The sequence below is a fragment of the Neoarius graeffei genome, chromosome 15, assembly GCF_027579695.1.
Source record: "Neoarius graeffei isolate fNeoGra1 chromosome 15, fNeoGra1.pri, whole genome shotgun sequence".
Classification (NCBI taxonomy): domain Eukaryota; kingdom Metazoa; phylum Chordata; class Actinopteri; order Siluriformes; family Ariidae; genus Neoarius; species Neoarius graeffei.
In genome coordinates this window covers 74,775,487-74,791,092 of record NC_083583.1, presented here as the reverse complement: position 1 = coordinate 74,791,092, position 15,606 = coordinate 74,775,487, and the positions used below count along the sequence as shown (strand labels likewise).

Genomic DNA, 15,606 nt, shown 5'->3' with positions numbered 1-15,606 from the left:
AGCGAGATTGTAATTAATTTGTAACAGACGCGAGATGGACAATCGTAACAGAAGTAATGGAACAGACATCATTTTGGAACTCATAGGCTTGACTTTGGCATATAAATGTTTTTATTACATCTCAGAAAATTAAAGTTATCTTTTAACATATCATTCATTAAAGATTACATGTTTTGTGACCTGATGGTAAAAAAAAGAAATGGTTTTAGGTGAATAAGTTCATGTCCCCATTTCAGTACCCATAAGCGTGGGATCACTCGTATATCATTTTGAAGCTAAAATTTCTATCAATCAATCAAGTTTATTTGTACAGCGCTTTTAACAATAAACATTGCCGCAAAGCAGCTTTACAGAATTTGAACGACTTAAAACATGAGCTAATTTTATCCCTAATCTATCCCCAATGAGCAAGCCTGTGGCGACGGTGGCAAGGAAAAACTCCCTCAGAATTTCTCTGTCTAGTCATAAAATATATTGTATTTTATGCCAAAGAATACATCCAGTGGTGGAATGGCACTTTAAGCTAATTAACCTTTTATTTTTTAATAAAACAGTTTGTTCATACCAGTAATTCTGGAGCTGACCATCTGCACAGAAGTGATGAAGGGAAACTGAGTATCTGATTAAACTTTTCCAGAGGCTCCTCCTTCAGTGTTCTGATGACTGGTTCAGGTTCTCCACAACTCTTCAGTCAGGTGCCCTGAAGACCATGGTGTACAAGTTAAATCACCTTTTTATGCTCCTGAAATTGCTTGTGTGTGGGGGGCGGGGTTGTACTGGAAGAGACCACACCCATCAGGACAGAGCTTCCATGGGAGAAGAGCTCAGAATGGCTGTGCCAGTAAAATAAATGCTCCCACACCATAACCAAGCTGCCAGTTTTCCTTTCATTTGTCAGCCATCTTGCTTTATACATGCACCATAGCAAGGAAAAGTGTTTTCCAGAAGGGAAATCTTTAATCTTTCTGCTCATTTCCTGTGTCCCCCTCTTTCCTCAGGTGAAGGAGGACAAGTCCAGCCTCCCTGTAGTGAGCGTTAACCCAGCTGTCCCCTCTTCAATGGACATGCTGCGCTCTCAGATGGCTAAACTGCGCGAGTCTCGGGAACAGCAGGGCAGTGAGAACGTCAGGCCTCGCAGTCCTCCTCGGGATATTAACGAATTGCGAGCAAGACTGGAGAAGATTAAAGCCAACCTGCGTTGATGCGCGTCTGAACATTTCCTGTGTTTGTCTGAAGGCTGTGTCTTCTGCAGCCAGCCGTCTTGCACGTCGCTGTATTTACGTATGTGTGTTCCTGTACAGATTTGAACTTGCCTTGTTAGATTTTTCAGTAATGGCTTCTATATCAGTGTTTGATGCTTTTACTTGTGCCTTTTCATGATTAAAAATTTTTCAAGATTTTCATCTGACTTTTTTTTTTTTTTTTTCTCCCCCAGAAGGTTTTCAGATGAAAATGTAGTTTGTAGTAGCCAGGTCTGTGGATCACGATGGTTCTGTTTAAACCCTCTGAACTGGTCTTGTACACAGGCCAAACGTAGTGTTTAAATACAGGTTGCACTGTGATGTAGAACAAGTCCGACATGTTTTCAGCTTGGCATTCGCCACATGGAGCGTTTATAACTGAACTTTCAATTCACTTCAAGTTGTTGCCTTGTCAGCGTTACCAGCTTGGATTGTTGGCGATCTGCCATTGTGACCTTTGCAAAAATTGCATTGTGGTAGGTTTATTTTCCTCTTGTTTCTTCCTTGAAGGATTGTGTGGCCTGCTGATTTGGGCGGCACAGTGGCGTAGTGGTTAGCACTGTCTCCTCACAGCAAGAAGGTTCTGGGTTTGAGTCCAGTGGCTGATTGGGGGGGGGCGCCTTTCTGTGTGGAGTCGGAGTTTCTCCTGCAGTTTACACACTCCATCCAGAAGAGTAATTTTGCACAAGGCCGTCTGTCTACAGCAGAAAAAAAAGCACGTCTGGAAAAATCCCAAGGGAGTCTGGAGCCAGATTCGTGACGTCACCTGCGGAAGCGCCAGCAGGCTGCGAGAGGTTTCAGTGCACAGCCTGTGGAGACCAAGCGCTCCCATTTCTCTCTCATTGTCCGGTCTTTTGCAAAACGATGAGTACTAATCCCATCATGATTGGTGTTGCTACACCCTCCTACGATACATCTGTTAACCATTTTAATAATTACGTGATAACTTTGAAGAAATTTGCAGAAAACCACCAGGTCGTTTTCTCAAACAAGCCAGCGCTGATGTAGGATGCAGAAGGAGGCGTCCACGAAAATCAATGTTCGCCGGGAAATCCAAATGCAAAGTTTTTTCAGAGGTGGACCAATTCGCCTCAAATGGCTCGATTTCAACTGAATTTTTGATATTGCGCAAGGTACAAAAAATTCCAGAGAATGCGGAATGTTAGATATTTGATAAGTCTAATATAAAATAGAATTACATTGATCTTGCTCCTGAATTTACCCGTGATGTGCACTTTCACATGGAGTGCCCTTGAGTAAGGCCTCCCAAACATGTGTTCTCTGCTTCAGTGGAGTTAATTTCAGAGGATGAATCCGTGTGTGTGTGTGTGGTGCTGATGGGATGAGTGAGTGAGTGCTCATGAGGAATAGAAACAGTAAATACACTTAAATCCTGGAGTTTGATTTGGAGTCCGCTCTTCCGGTTTATTGCCTTCACTGTGGTTTGTTCCTCCTTCCTTGATTTTCCCAGGATGGTCTCCAGGTTCACTGCCACCCTGATCAGAATAAAGCAGTTACTCGATCAGTGACTAAAATACTAATTATTAGCAGTCGTGGACGATCCTGAAACCCTCAGCATTCCCACTTTTCAAGAATTATGTTTTGGGGTGGTTTTTTTATTATTTTTATTCAATAAAGGGGAACTCCAACCCATCATGGTTACGCTGTTTTACATCACTGCAAAGTCAACCTTGCAATGGATCAATACACTTTTTTTTTTTTTTTTTTTTTTTTTTTTTTTAAATAAAAAGTGATCTATTGGGTCTGCTCTGCTCTGATCACCTTTTGAAAGGAAATGGTATGATTTCTCCATCAGATGAGACAAATCTGCACTGTTTCACTGAAGGGCCTCAGGAATGCGAAACAGGATTCCAGGTCAAAGTTGTTTCCTACAACAATCATCTGTATAAAATTGTGCGTATCCAATCAACACTCCGTGGTAAGTGCGTTCAGGAAGGTCTGAGGTTTATGTACTGTGTGTGGGGGTGTTTTTTCCTTCCCCACACTGAAGTGGAGCTGCTTGGTTCAGAAACATGAAGCCTTTCAGGTCTTTCCTGGTGTTTGTCCTATAATTAAAAAAAACTTTTTTTTTTAAATTAACGTAATTTATATTGACCGTGGAGTGGAATTTTTTATTTTTTTAAATTGTAGTCCGCTCAGGTCTTGGTGTGTCAACCAGCAGAGTGCGCCTTCGTCTCAGAAACAAATCCTGAGTGATCCACAGGACCCGTATTCGATTAGAGAGAACAACTTGGTTTCCCAGAGCTGCTTGTTGGGTTTTTAGACAGCAGTTTGGTCGTCTAAAATTTTCTTTATCTTGCTTATGGCATGTTTCAGTGTTCATGCTCAAACACTTTACCTGCTCTGTATGCCGTGAGTTGTAAATGTGTAGTTCCCCATTTCCATCAGCTTGATGGTACTAATCACTGTTTTGAGAAGGGAATAATCACTGACATGACTGTTAGACGGCTAGCTTGTTGCTAAGGTTAGTCATCGTAACAGTAGCCACTTGGGCCTGTTACTGTTGAAACAAGGTCAGAGTAGAAGCTTTATAAGCTTTGACCGGGCGAACAAATGTGCTTTCTCATCTCGTTGTAATGACATCATTACAACTTTGAGCATTAGCATGAGATTGCGCATAAATTCTCCCAAGAAACCTGGCTGCACAGTTGACATGCTCCAAACCAAGCACCAGCTTAGAGTTAGCTTTAAAAGCAACACGGCGTTAGAGTGATCTGCTTGCTAAAATAATGCTAGGAGAGCGTTACAGTACTTTATAGCAGTGGTTTTCAAAGTGGGGGGCGCTAGGGGGGCCTCAAAGTTGGAGGAATAACGAAAAAATATATACTTTTTAAAATAATTATTAAATATATTGTAATTAGTTTTTTAATCGTTATAAAATATAATACATCATATCGAAACGTTGTTTGCCATGCTCATCTCTCCGATTGCCTGTGACGTTGCGGTTTGCGCTATTTATCAAGCTGCTTTGCTCCTCAAGCTAGCGTATTGCTAGCGCAAAATGGACAGGTTTTTGAAGAAGAGACCGAAGGAACAAACCAACAGCCCTGCTGTGGAGAACACTGCTGCGAAATAAACTAAAGTCCTGGCCAACTAAAATCTGAAAATATGAGGCAGCATACATTAAGTATGGCTTTACAGCCATACAGAAAAATGCCCATGATTGCCCGAAATGCGTCCTCTGTCTGGAGACCCTGTCAAACGAGTGCTTAAAATCTTCGAAACTTCAGCGTCACTTGGTACAAAAACATCCGACAGATGCCGAAAAAACAGTAGATTTCTTCAGACGCAAAGAAGAGCATTTGGTCAGGCAATCTGATGCATTCACCCAGCAAGCTACTGTCCCCGAGCGGGCCCTGAAGGCATCATTTTTAGCCTCGTACCACATTGCTCGTGCTAAAAAACCTCACTCAATTGGAGAAGATTTGATTTTACCAGCCACCAAAGACATTGTCTGAGAATTGCTTGGTGAGGATGCTGCCAAAAAAAAAAAATCGATGCTGTCCCACTCTGATAACACCGTGAGCTGACGGGTTGGTGACATGGCTCAAGACGTATCTGCTCAGCTGTTGGAGCAGGTGAGAGCCAGCGAATACTTCGCACTTCAGCTGGATGAGAGCACAGATTTATCCAATGAGCAGGGCTCTACAGTGCCCACATTTCACTCGCATTTGCGAGCGAATTTTTCGGCATGCGAACGAAGGGAAAAAACGCTCATTGATATTGATAGTTGATAAAATACGGCAGAATATTGCTCATAATATACCTCAGTTGCAAAAAATTGAAATACTGCAATCACCAATGACACAGATAGATAACTTAAACACACTGTCAGAATTTTAATTGATTGAGACGCTTGAAAAAACTGTACAAAATCTCAGTTCCTCAACATCTGAATTGGACATTCTGCCCACCAACTTTTTTAAGTCTGTTCTTCATCTTATAATTACAGATGTGCTTCAAATTATAAATACATCCCTAGAGACTGGCGTTGTTCCTGTGTCCCTAAAAAAGCCGTTGTAAAGCCCCTACTTAAAAAAATAATAATCTGGATCCTTCAGTATTAAATAACTACAGGCCAATATCAAATTTACCATTCATTGGGAAAATCCTTGAAAAAATTGTCTTCAATCAATTAACTGCCTTCTTGATATCAAACAGCCGTTTTGATAATTTTCAGTCAGGATTTCGTGCCAATCATAGCACTGAAACAGAGCTGATTAAAGTTATAAATGACATACGTCTTAATACTGATGCAGGCAAAACATCGGTCCTGGTATTACTGGACCTCAGTGCAGCTTTTGATACTGTTGATCACAACATACTGCTATATCGACTTGAACACTGGGTTGGGTTGACTGGTAAAGTTATCAATTGGTTAAAATCATACTTAAAAGAAGCTTCTTTGTTACCATGGGAAATTGTTCCTCAATGTCAATGTCCTTGACCTGTGGTGTCCCCCAGGGGTCGATTCTTGGACCATTACTATTCAACCTTTTTATATGCTCCCACTTGAACAAATTATCAATAACAATTCAATTTTGTATCACTGCTATGCAGATGACACTCAAATTTATTTTGCTTTATCACCTAATGATTATGCCCCCCTTGAATGTCTCTACCAGTGTATCGACCAAATCAACAACTGGATGTCACAATTTTCTTCAGCTGAACACAGATAAAACAGAAGTAATTCTATTTGGGGAAAAAAGATGAAAGACTCAGGATTACCACTATTCTTGACACAAAGGGGATTAAAACTAAAGAAATGGTTAAAAATCTTGGTGTTTTCATTGACAGCGAGCTAAACTTTGACAGTCACATGAAAGCAATCACTAAAATGGCATTTTATCACCTAAAAAACATTTCCAAACTAAGAGGACTTATGTCAAAAAATGATCTGGAAAAACTGATACATGCCTTCATCTCTAGTAGGGTTGATTACTGCAATGGCCTTTTCACAGGCCTGCCAAAAAAAAACATCAAACGACTTCAGCTGGTTCAAAATGCAGCAGCGAGGGTTCTCACACGAACAAAAAGAACAGAGCACATTACCCCAATTCTAAGGTCCCTTCACTGGCTTCCAGTAAGCTACAGAATTGACTTTAAAGCATTGCTGCTGGTGTACAAATCTCTAAATGGTACAGGGCCCAATTACCTCTCTGATAAGTTGCAGCGGCCTAACCCAATCAGATCTACCAGATCAAAACAGAAAAATTTACTGGTAAAACCTGTTGTTAAAACAAAGTGTGGTGAAGCAGCTTTTAGCTACTATGCAGTACAGCTATGGAACCAACTGCCAGAGGACATTAAAAATGCTCCTGCTGTTGGCAGCTTCAAATCTAGGTTAAAGACCAAGCTGTTTTCAGATGCTTTCTGTTAAATAATTAATATTGTCTTCTTTACATGTTTTATAATCTTTACTTTTACAGTCTCTGCATGTTTCAAATTTTACTTAACTTTTATTCTATTTTATTCTGCTGGGTTTTTTTTTCTTTCCCCTCTTTGAACTTCTACTTCATTTTATTTTATTTCTACTATTGTTTAATTTTTATTATATTTCTTCCCATTTATTTTATGTAATTTTATTCTCTATTGTTTACTGTTTTGCTTTTACTTCTGTAAAGCACATTGAACTACCACTGTGTATGAAATGTGCTATAGAAATAAACTTGCCTTGCCTTGCATTCGTGCGAGGACTTCTTGCGGCCAACAATTTAGGAAAGCACAGACGCGACGAGTTTAACATTCTAAAATGTATCAAACGTTAAACTGCAAAGTATGTAAATCCAGTGCTGGATAGCCTACCTAATATCATATTTTTTACACTAGAGACAAGAAAATTACATCAATGTGTTCAGGAGAGTCTTGTAGTGCTCAATGTGAAAGAATTTTGTGAATATCTCCTTCCGTTTTCGTGTAAATCCCCATTGTTTGGAGGGTGCCCTCTGAGAAAATCTTACACTTTCTGTGCAGTGTTGCCAGATTTGTTGAGGTTTTAAGTGCATTTTGGCGGGTTTTGAACATATTTTGGGCTGGAAAACGTCAGCAGTATCTGGCAACACTACTGTGTGACACTCTGTGTCTCTGCTCGCAGTGCGCGGGTGGGGGAGGGGCTGCTCTCTCTCTCTCTCACACACACACACACACACACACACACACACACACAGGAGGGAGGGGCTGCTCCCTCTCAGAGACACACAGGCCAGAGGTCTGCGCGGGACAGAATTTTCAGTCCTGCCCACGCCTGCCATATTTTGTCCCGCTCCCACCCGCAAATCCCGCATGATGCAGACGTTTGCGTTATTTCTCACGAAAGTTCTTGTCATTGGCTTGGGGAATTAAACATGCTGAGCTCTCCACTGACCGATCCTTCATTTATTGTAAGTTTATTGTTTAGACTCTGACATTCTGCTGACACATTCCAAGTTGAGCGCTGCATGCGCTCATGATTAACAGCTCTCGCTTTGATTGACAGCTCTCGCTTTGCACACTCGCACTCCCACTTCCGAGTCTGTGGCGTTATGATTCCAACCGCGATTTCATTCTCCTCTCATATGAAGTGCTGCGCAACCACAACCAGCTCCTCAGATTATACACTGTCTCTTTCTAGCTTTATATTGAACAATCTGTGTGATACACAGTCCTTTTTAATACTAGTTAATACTTTTTAATACTTAGGACTAATACTCTTGACTTTTTAACGGTAAATGTACCTCTTTTTAAAGCAGCACTTACTTCTGAAGCACTGTGAGCTTCACTAGAGGAGCTCTGCTCTTCTGCCATGATCGGAGATCTCAAACACGGAAGAACGGAAAGGAATCGGAAACGTACGCGAGATTAGCCCACATCCGCAAATTTAGGCATCTTAAAATGGTTTTATTAATTCCAAATAAAATATCCAGCACAAATTATATACGATAGACATAAATTAATAATTTTATAAATTTTATTTTAAACACGTTTTTAGTTAGCGGGACTACAGCTTATCACCTCTCCCGCCCACATTGTGCACTCCCGCCCGCGCCCGCAATGAGCTTTCAAAATTTGTCCCGCGCCGCACTGCTTTGCGTCGGGTCCCGCGGGAGTGCAGGGCTCTAACACAGGCTTGTAGCATCAGGGCAAGTCACACATTCACACAGTTCAGTGCAGCTCCTGCAATAGCGACTGCTGCGCGCACTGCATCACTCTCACAATTTCCCACAGGGGAATTGTCTCTAGTTAGTTATAGAAACTCAGTTCAGCTACAAAACTCAGGATATTGCACTGTATTTGGTATTGCATTGTATTGGGTATGGATGTAAAAGTGTAGAAATATAAATATAAAATATACAAAAGCTCTAAAAGCTAAAAAGTTGCTCTGTGAGGTTGCACTGTAATAAGTATTGCACTGCATCAGGTAAGTGTGAGAATATTGTCCTTTTAGGTCCTTGTTGGTGCATTGTTGCACCTGCCAGAAGTGGCGTCAGTCAGTGCATGTAATTAGCCTTTTTCACATTACGTCACTTGCAGAAGAACCTCACATCCATTTTCAGCCTTTTGAATGGAAGAAGAGGCGGCATGCTAATCTGCTGGCTAGCAAGTAGCAACCATAGAAAGTCAGTAAACTTCCTTTCCAAAACAAGGCAGATAGGTGACTGGAATGGTCGCTAACAATACGTAATGATAAACAACAATGCACAATATTATCAATCTTATCTGTGAATGACACAGTTTTGTTAACATATGTTGCCACCGTATACCTCTTCTTCCATTCAAAAGGCTGAAAACGGATACGAGTTCCCCTGCAAGTGACGTAATGTGAAAAAGGCTAATTGTTCAAGGTGGTTATGGCCTGTGGGAAAAAACTGTTTTTGAGCCTGTTGGTCCTTGCTTTGATGCACCTGTAACGCCTGCCTGAGGGCAGCAAGTCAAAGAACTCAGAGCCAGGGTGGGAGCTGTCCTTGATGATGTTGTTAGCTCTGCTGAGCTCTGCTCTCTGTTTAGCTACTGTTTGTTCATTCATTCGTTCGTTCATTCATTCATTCTCAATTGAATTTTGCGTTTTGTGTGTTGGTGTGTCTAAGGTCTGCGCTGCAATAAACCTTTAAAATGAAAACCTGCTTGTGCCCCCATTTTTTTCCCTGTGCTCCTAAAATTTTTAACTTGGGAGCACGTGTGCTCCTGAAAAAAAAAAGTTAGTGTAGAGCCCTGCCAATGAGGCCCAACTGCTTGTGTACATCAGATTTATTTCACAGGAAAGATTTGTGGAGGAAATACTATTTTGTAAAGCACTTGAAAGAAGAACTACTGGGAAAGACATTTTTCAAGTTTTGGACGATTACATCAAGTCTAACGGATTGGACCGGACCCATTGTGTGGGGGTGTGTTCGGACGGAGCCGCGGCAATGACCGGGAAGATCAGTGGAGTGACCGCGCTCATTACGCAGAAGGCCCCGCATGTAGTGGCCACACACTGCACGCTCCAATGCGAGGCACTGGTCGCAAAAAGGATGGATAACGAGTTGAATCAGGTACTACAGGAGGTTATACAGTTTATTGTTCAGTGCGAAAATATTTGTGTTGAAAACATGTTAGTTAATAATATTCTTATGCTAAACAAATGTAACAATTATTGAATAAAAGTAAGAGAAAACATTCTAAAAGTTGATGTTTCTTTACATATTTTGTAGCACTGTCTGTGGGTCCCCGGCCAGAAGCTAATGCTGTTTGGGGGGCCTTGGCATGGAAAAGTTTGGGAACCCCTGCTTTATAGCATCACCTAGAATTTTCTCATTTTAAAAAGTTCAATATCACAAAGTAAACTTGTGCAAAAACGTGCGTTAGTGCAAGGCGGGGTTTTGTTGGAGCTCTGCGCTGTGAGATTTGACACTTTCATGGACTGTGCTTGCGTTGCCTGTCTGTAGCTACATCTCTCTTAACCAGTCAAAGGTGTTATCGCAAACAGGAAATGAGGTCATCCAGGGACTCTGCTCTAATACACCAATGGAGGTCTGTATTCTTTGGTTATTAAGTTCTCAGCCTCTTAATCACTGCTGGCAGCTATTGTTAACATTATTACTCAACTTCCTCTCTGTGTGTTACAGATCTAATTGGATTAGTTAGAAGCTTAATGAGAAGTCTGTGTAAACTCTATCACATGCAATTACTGTTCCTTTGTAATCTTCAGACTTCATATGACTCTGTAGAGACTTTATGCAGCCAAGTTTTCTGAAACGTCCAATCCTGGCCTCGTTACTGGATTGATGTGGTTCTCGAGGTGTGTGTGTGTTCCACCACACACCCCTGTCCCAAATCTCATGGGTGACACATTGACCTAATGTCTTGTCTTTTATCAAAATATCTCCCTTGTGCACAATAAAATGGAGATGTACGGAATGTGTGTCATTTTTAAACCGTCCAGTTTTTCCATGAATGAAATCTGCTGCCTCTACAGTTCGTCCCACTTGGTTGCTTTGTGATTTCAACACTCAGAACTCCGACTACAGGATGTGTGAAAGCCACAATCCTAACACGTCTGTGTAGCGAGAGTAACTGTGTAGTTAGTTTAACCTCAGTCAGTTACATTCACAGCTGATGGGTTCGTCAGGGTCTGAAAAGAGATTTTAGCAAGTTAGAACAAGTAAATGCAAAACTAACTTCTCTTTTAAAAAATAATAATTTCAGGTTAAATCTGCACAATGATTAATTACTATGATGTAGTATAATCTGAGTAAATGTGGACAGTATGTTCATGTAGGAATAATCAAATCTTTGTCGTCATCTTCCGGCTGTTCCTGTTAGGGGTCGCGACAGCAGATAATGTCCCTCCATCTCCTCCTGTCCGCTGTAGCTTTGTCTGTCCCACCGACCGTCCTCATGTCCTCCTTCACCACATCCATAAATTTCATCTTTGGTCTTCCTCGTTTCCTTCTACCTGCCAGCTCCATCTCCGGCGTTCTTTTCCCAACAGACCCTGGATCTCTCCTCTGGATGTCCAACGTGTGCTGTCCGTCTAATATTCAATAATCAAATTATATATCACATAAACCTTGCTGAAAGACACACTTTAATTCATAAGAAATAAAAGAAAACGATGACATTACCTTTTAATTACAGATCTCAAATCAGTTTCTGTATCATTTATGACTTACTGTATACAATATCAAAAATAAGAACTTTATTGCACTGATCATGAAAAAAAAAACCAATCATGGTTGAGTTTCTGTGAGAACCTGGGGATGAGTTACTGCACTCTCTGTCAGTCATCGCTGCTGAGCTGAATATGCATGAAATGAAATGACTAACGCTGATGAATAAATCACACCGGACATCGACACACCTGTAAAGCGTTCAGAAGAGCTGCAGCGTTTCTGACACCGAGAAAGGAGAGTAAATCATTTCACACTCAATTTTATTGTCTGATCTCTGCTTATGTTTATTTTTAAACAGCTCATGAGTAATCCCCATTCTCACACCCATGGAAACAAAAAAAAGGATAAAAATTCAGTGTCCATTTATTTTTTGTATTGTATGTTGCAGCCAGGGCAGCACGGTGGTGTAGTGGTTAGCGCTGTCGCCTCACAGCAAGAAGGTCCTGGGTTCGAGCCCCGTGGCCGGCGAGGGCCTTTCTGTGCGGAGTTTGCATGTTCTCCCCGTGTCCGCGTGGGTTTCCTCCGGGTGCTCCGGTTTCCCCCACAGTCCAAAGACATGCAGGTTAGGTTAACTGGTGACTCTAAATTGAGCGTAGGTGTGAATGTGAGTGTGAATGGTTGTCTGTGTCTATGTGTCAGCCCTGTGATGACCTGGCGACTTGTCCAGGGTGTACCCCGCCTTTCACCCGTAGTCAGCTGGGATAGGCTCCAGCTTGCCTGCGACCCTGTAGAAGGATAAAGCGGCTACAGATAATGAGATGAGATGAAGGGCCTGGTTTCCACCTATGAGGCCATTATACTGTTACCTAGTGGTGGCAGAAGAGTATAACACATTACAGGTTAGATTCAAGATGGCTGACAACACACCCAGAAGTTCAGATGGCAACTCCTGATCCAAACATCGACCAGGTAAAAAAATTGATCAGATTTTGTGGCTGATTCTTGTTCAGATATGTATAAAAGTGTTCAGTGTTTGTTATGGAAGTCAAATTTTACAAAAGTTAGTCACTGTAATGATTTACTATGTCGCTAAACATGATGCACACGTATGTGGACTTGCAGACTTAGTTTTATTAGTTTGTTGACAATGTCCACAAATGTGGACAGAGGGAGTCATATTATGCTAGCAACAACATAACATAAATCTGCATAATTTTTAATTTGATTTTTCTCGTGATGCATTTTTCCAGAGCGTTATTCTCTGTCAAAAGCACTGGAGTTACTGGGGTTAATTGGTGGAGACAGCTCAGAGGTGGAAGATTTGTCAGACATCGATGATCCTGTAGGGGATGCTGAATATCAACCCCCACGACAGGAGCCAAGCAGCAGTGAGGAGGACAGTAGTGGGTATGAGGACCCCATTCCACAGCCCTCTCAGCTTATCAGGGGACATAAACATCTCCGTGATGAATATGAAGGATAGCGTTCAGATCGTGACATTGCCAGATCACGCACTCCTAGACGTCGCTCTCGGACACAGCAAGATGAGGCTGATGTCTCAAACAATGTCCCTGAAGAAACAACACCAGGACCAAGCCATCAAGAACAGTCCAAGAAAGGGTGTGGGATGCGATGGAGGGCTTCTTCACTAACACCAAATCAAGCCCAGTTTGAGCATGAGGAGGAAACTGTGCAGGACAGAGAGAACTGGACCCTACTGGACTATATAGAACAGTATATTGATAAAGATTTGATGAAAATGATTGCAGATTGCTCTAATGCTACATCACTGGCTAGAAGTGGGAACCCACTCAACACATCCACTGATGAAATATATAATTTTTTGGTGCCTGTATTTTGATGTCTTGCGTACCGTATCCTGCAATCAGGATGCACTGGTCCAAAACCTTTTAAATTCCCTGCCATCACTGACAAGTTCACACGTGACCGATTCTTCAGACTGAGGAGATCACTCAAAGTGCTCATTGATGATGATGTTCCAGAGGATCTGAGAGAGTGTGATAAATTCTGGGAGGTGAGGCCGTTTCTGAACCGCATTCTGAAAGGCTGCAAATCTCAGGCTCGACCAGAATGCGTTTCCACTGATGAGCAGACGATTCCATTCACAGGAGCTTGTCTGTGCTGACAATATCTGCCAATGAAACCAAGTCCAGTTGGCATGAAAAACTTTGTTTGTGCAACAGCAGATGGTATTGTGCTGGATTTTGACATTTATCAAGGTGCAGATGCACTCCTTGTGCAGGTTGAAGAACCAGGGGATCTGGGTTTGGGAGGCTTGGTTATAGATCGTCTGTCTCAAACTCTGCATCCTAATACAAATATCTATTGTGATCGGTTCTTCACGTCCATCCAAGGTGTGGAACACATGATGAAGAAGCAGATGTATGTAACTGGTACAGTTATGAAGAATCGGGTCGCTGCAGCAGTACAGAAGCTACCAACTGACAAAAGGATGGAAGAGGTACCTCAGCACAAGTTACCACTGAGGATGGAAAGATTTGCATGGTGAAGTGGTATGACAATAAACCGGTATTGATGTCTGCTGTTCATGATAGAGAGCCAGAAGACTACTGCCAGAGATGGGATAAAAAGCTGAAACGATATGTGACCATCTCGAGACCAAATATCATCCATGCAGTGGTGGCTGGTAGTCTTTCAAACAGGGGAGGCTGGTCGGTTACGATATTTCCAGATTTTAAAAGAAAAAACCTCAATTTTGCCCATATTCTTGCCTCTGATCTGGCTGATTGTTGGCAGGGTCACAAACTGTGAAATAACAGGTTCTTTTGGCCCATTAGCCTACTGTCCAATATACATGATGGTGGTGTTGGGGGGGAGGGGTATATTTTAACATTTTATATTTTAAAATTGTGGCATGTTGTTTAAAAATTGATCATTATTGAAAGCAGCTCTTTGTCAGGAACCTCAGCAGTAACAGCAGAGTGTTCTGGAATAGGCACAAGCACTGACCTTGGGGAGCCAAACATAGAGCTGGGTGCCACACATTTCATTCAATGACACTTTCCCTATATTTTACTTATTTTGACTGAGAAACGTTTTATTGACAATTTTGATAACCCTTCACTTTTAATCCAGGTCTGTAGTGTGAAATGTTCTCGGCTGTGTTTTTGTTTAAAAATGTTTTCCAAATTGTAGCTGTGTTTAATTCATATCCAGAAAAATATATATTCCAATATGTCAAGTCAAGTTTGTCAAATATGCTATACATGCTCGACATACAGCACAGATGAAATATCAGCATAATAAATATAAAATAAATAATATAATATAAAATAAATAATTATATATGTATATATATAAAATAAACTAATATTAAATAAATTATATACTCAGCATAAACATTTTAAATAGATTCTATATTTTTGGTCCATCCATGACATATTACTAAAGTAGCCTATTTACTGTTGTTGATGTGGGTCACTTGCTGTTAGCCAATTCACTTTCTCGTACCAGGAGAGCTGAAAGGAACGAGTATTATTCCCTACCTTTTTCACCAAGTCAATTTGAGGCGTTGGTCTACCCTGCTCTTTAATTTTAATTTTTTCCTCGAAAGGAAGACTGGCAAATGGCTTCGCCAAAATTAAATCAGCAATGCTTGGCATCCGTGCGCAGCTTTCTTGCTAGCTGACTAGCCCCCTCAAGTTCAAGTTCAGTCACTCAAATAAACGACATTTCTGGAACTAAGATAGCAAACTTGACAACACTATATTTACACTTTATTTACAATGAAAATATATACAAACTAAAAAAGCTGGTAGAAACCGTATGTAATGAATGAAATCGAAATGTAAGCTGATCTCTTACAATACACCACAGCACTTGCAAATCCGTATGGGACTGAACTGAGATTCACCGCTACCTGTCTATATTTGAAACGAGCTGTCAATCAAAGAAAATATCCGGCCGCTTTCACCAATCACCAGTCTCCTCGCGGAAAGCTTTGCCATGTCCCTCCCACTGTGAGGCTGGGAGTCCATGGGCAGGCATTTTTGCAATATTTGTCCAATAATCGCCTTGCATTTTGATATTGAAAAGCGCAGAGCTCCCAAATGCCATTGAAGTCCACTGAGGCTGGGAGTCCGTGGGAGTCCGTGGGCGGGCATTTTTGCAATATTTGTCCAATAATCGTCTTGCATTTTGAGATTGAAAGCGCAGAGCTCCCAAATGCCATTGAAGTCCACTGAGGCTGGGCTGCATCGCGCTGTCACGAGGGGAAAAAAACTCACGCA

General features: G+C 41.4%; 1 protein-coding gene across 1 annotated transcript in view; it reads left to right on the top strand.

The window, feature by feature from the left end:
* The window catches only part of LOC132899745 (cytoskeleton-associated protein 5-like), a 56,316-nt gene extending 54,915 nt beyond the window's left edge, over nt 1–1,401 (top strand). Inside the window, exon 43 of the mRNA XM_060941855.1 lies at nt 999–1,401. Coding sequence (XP_060797838.1) covers nt 999–1,202 — 204 coding nt within the window. The 3' untranslated portion in view covers nt 1,203–1,401. The remainder of the gene's footprint in view (nt 1–998) is intronic.
* Nucleotides 1,402–15,606: the final 14,205 nt, after the last annotated feature.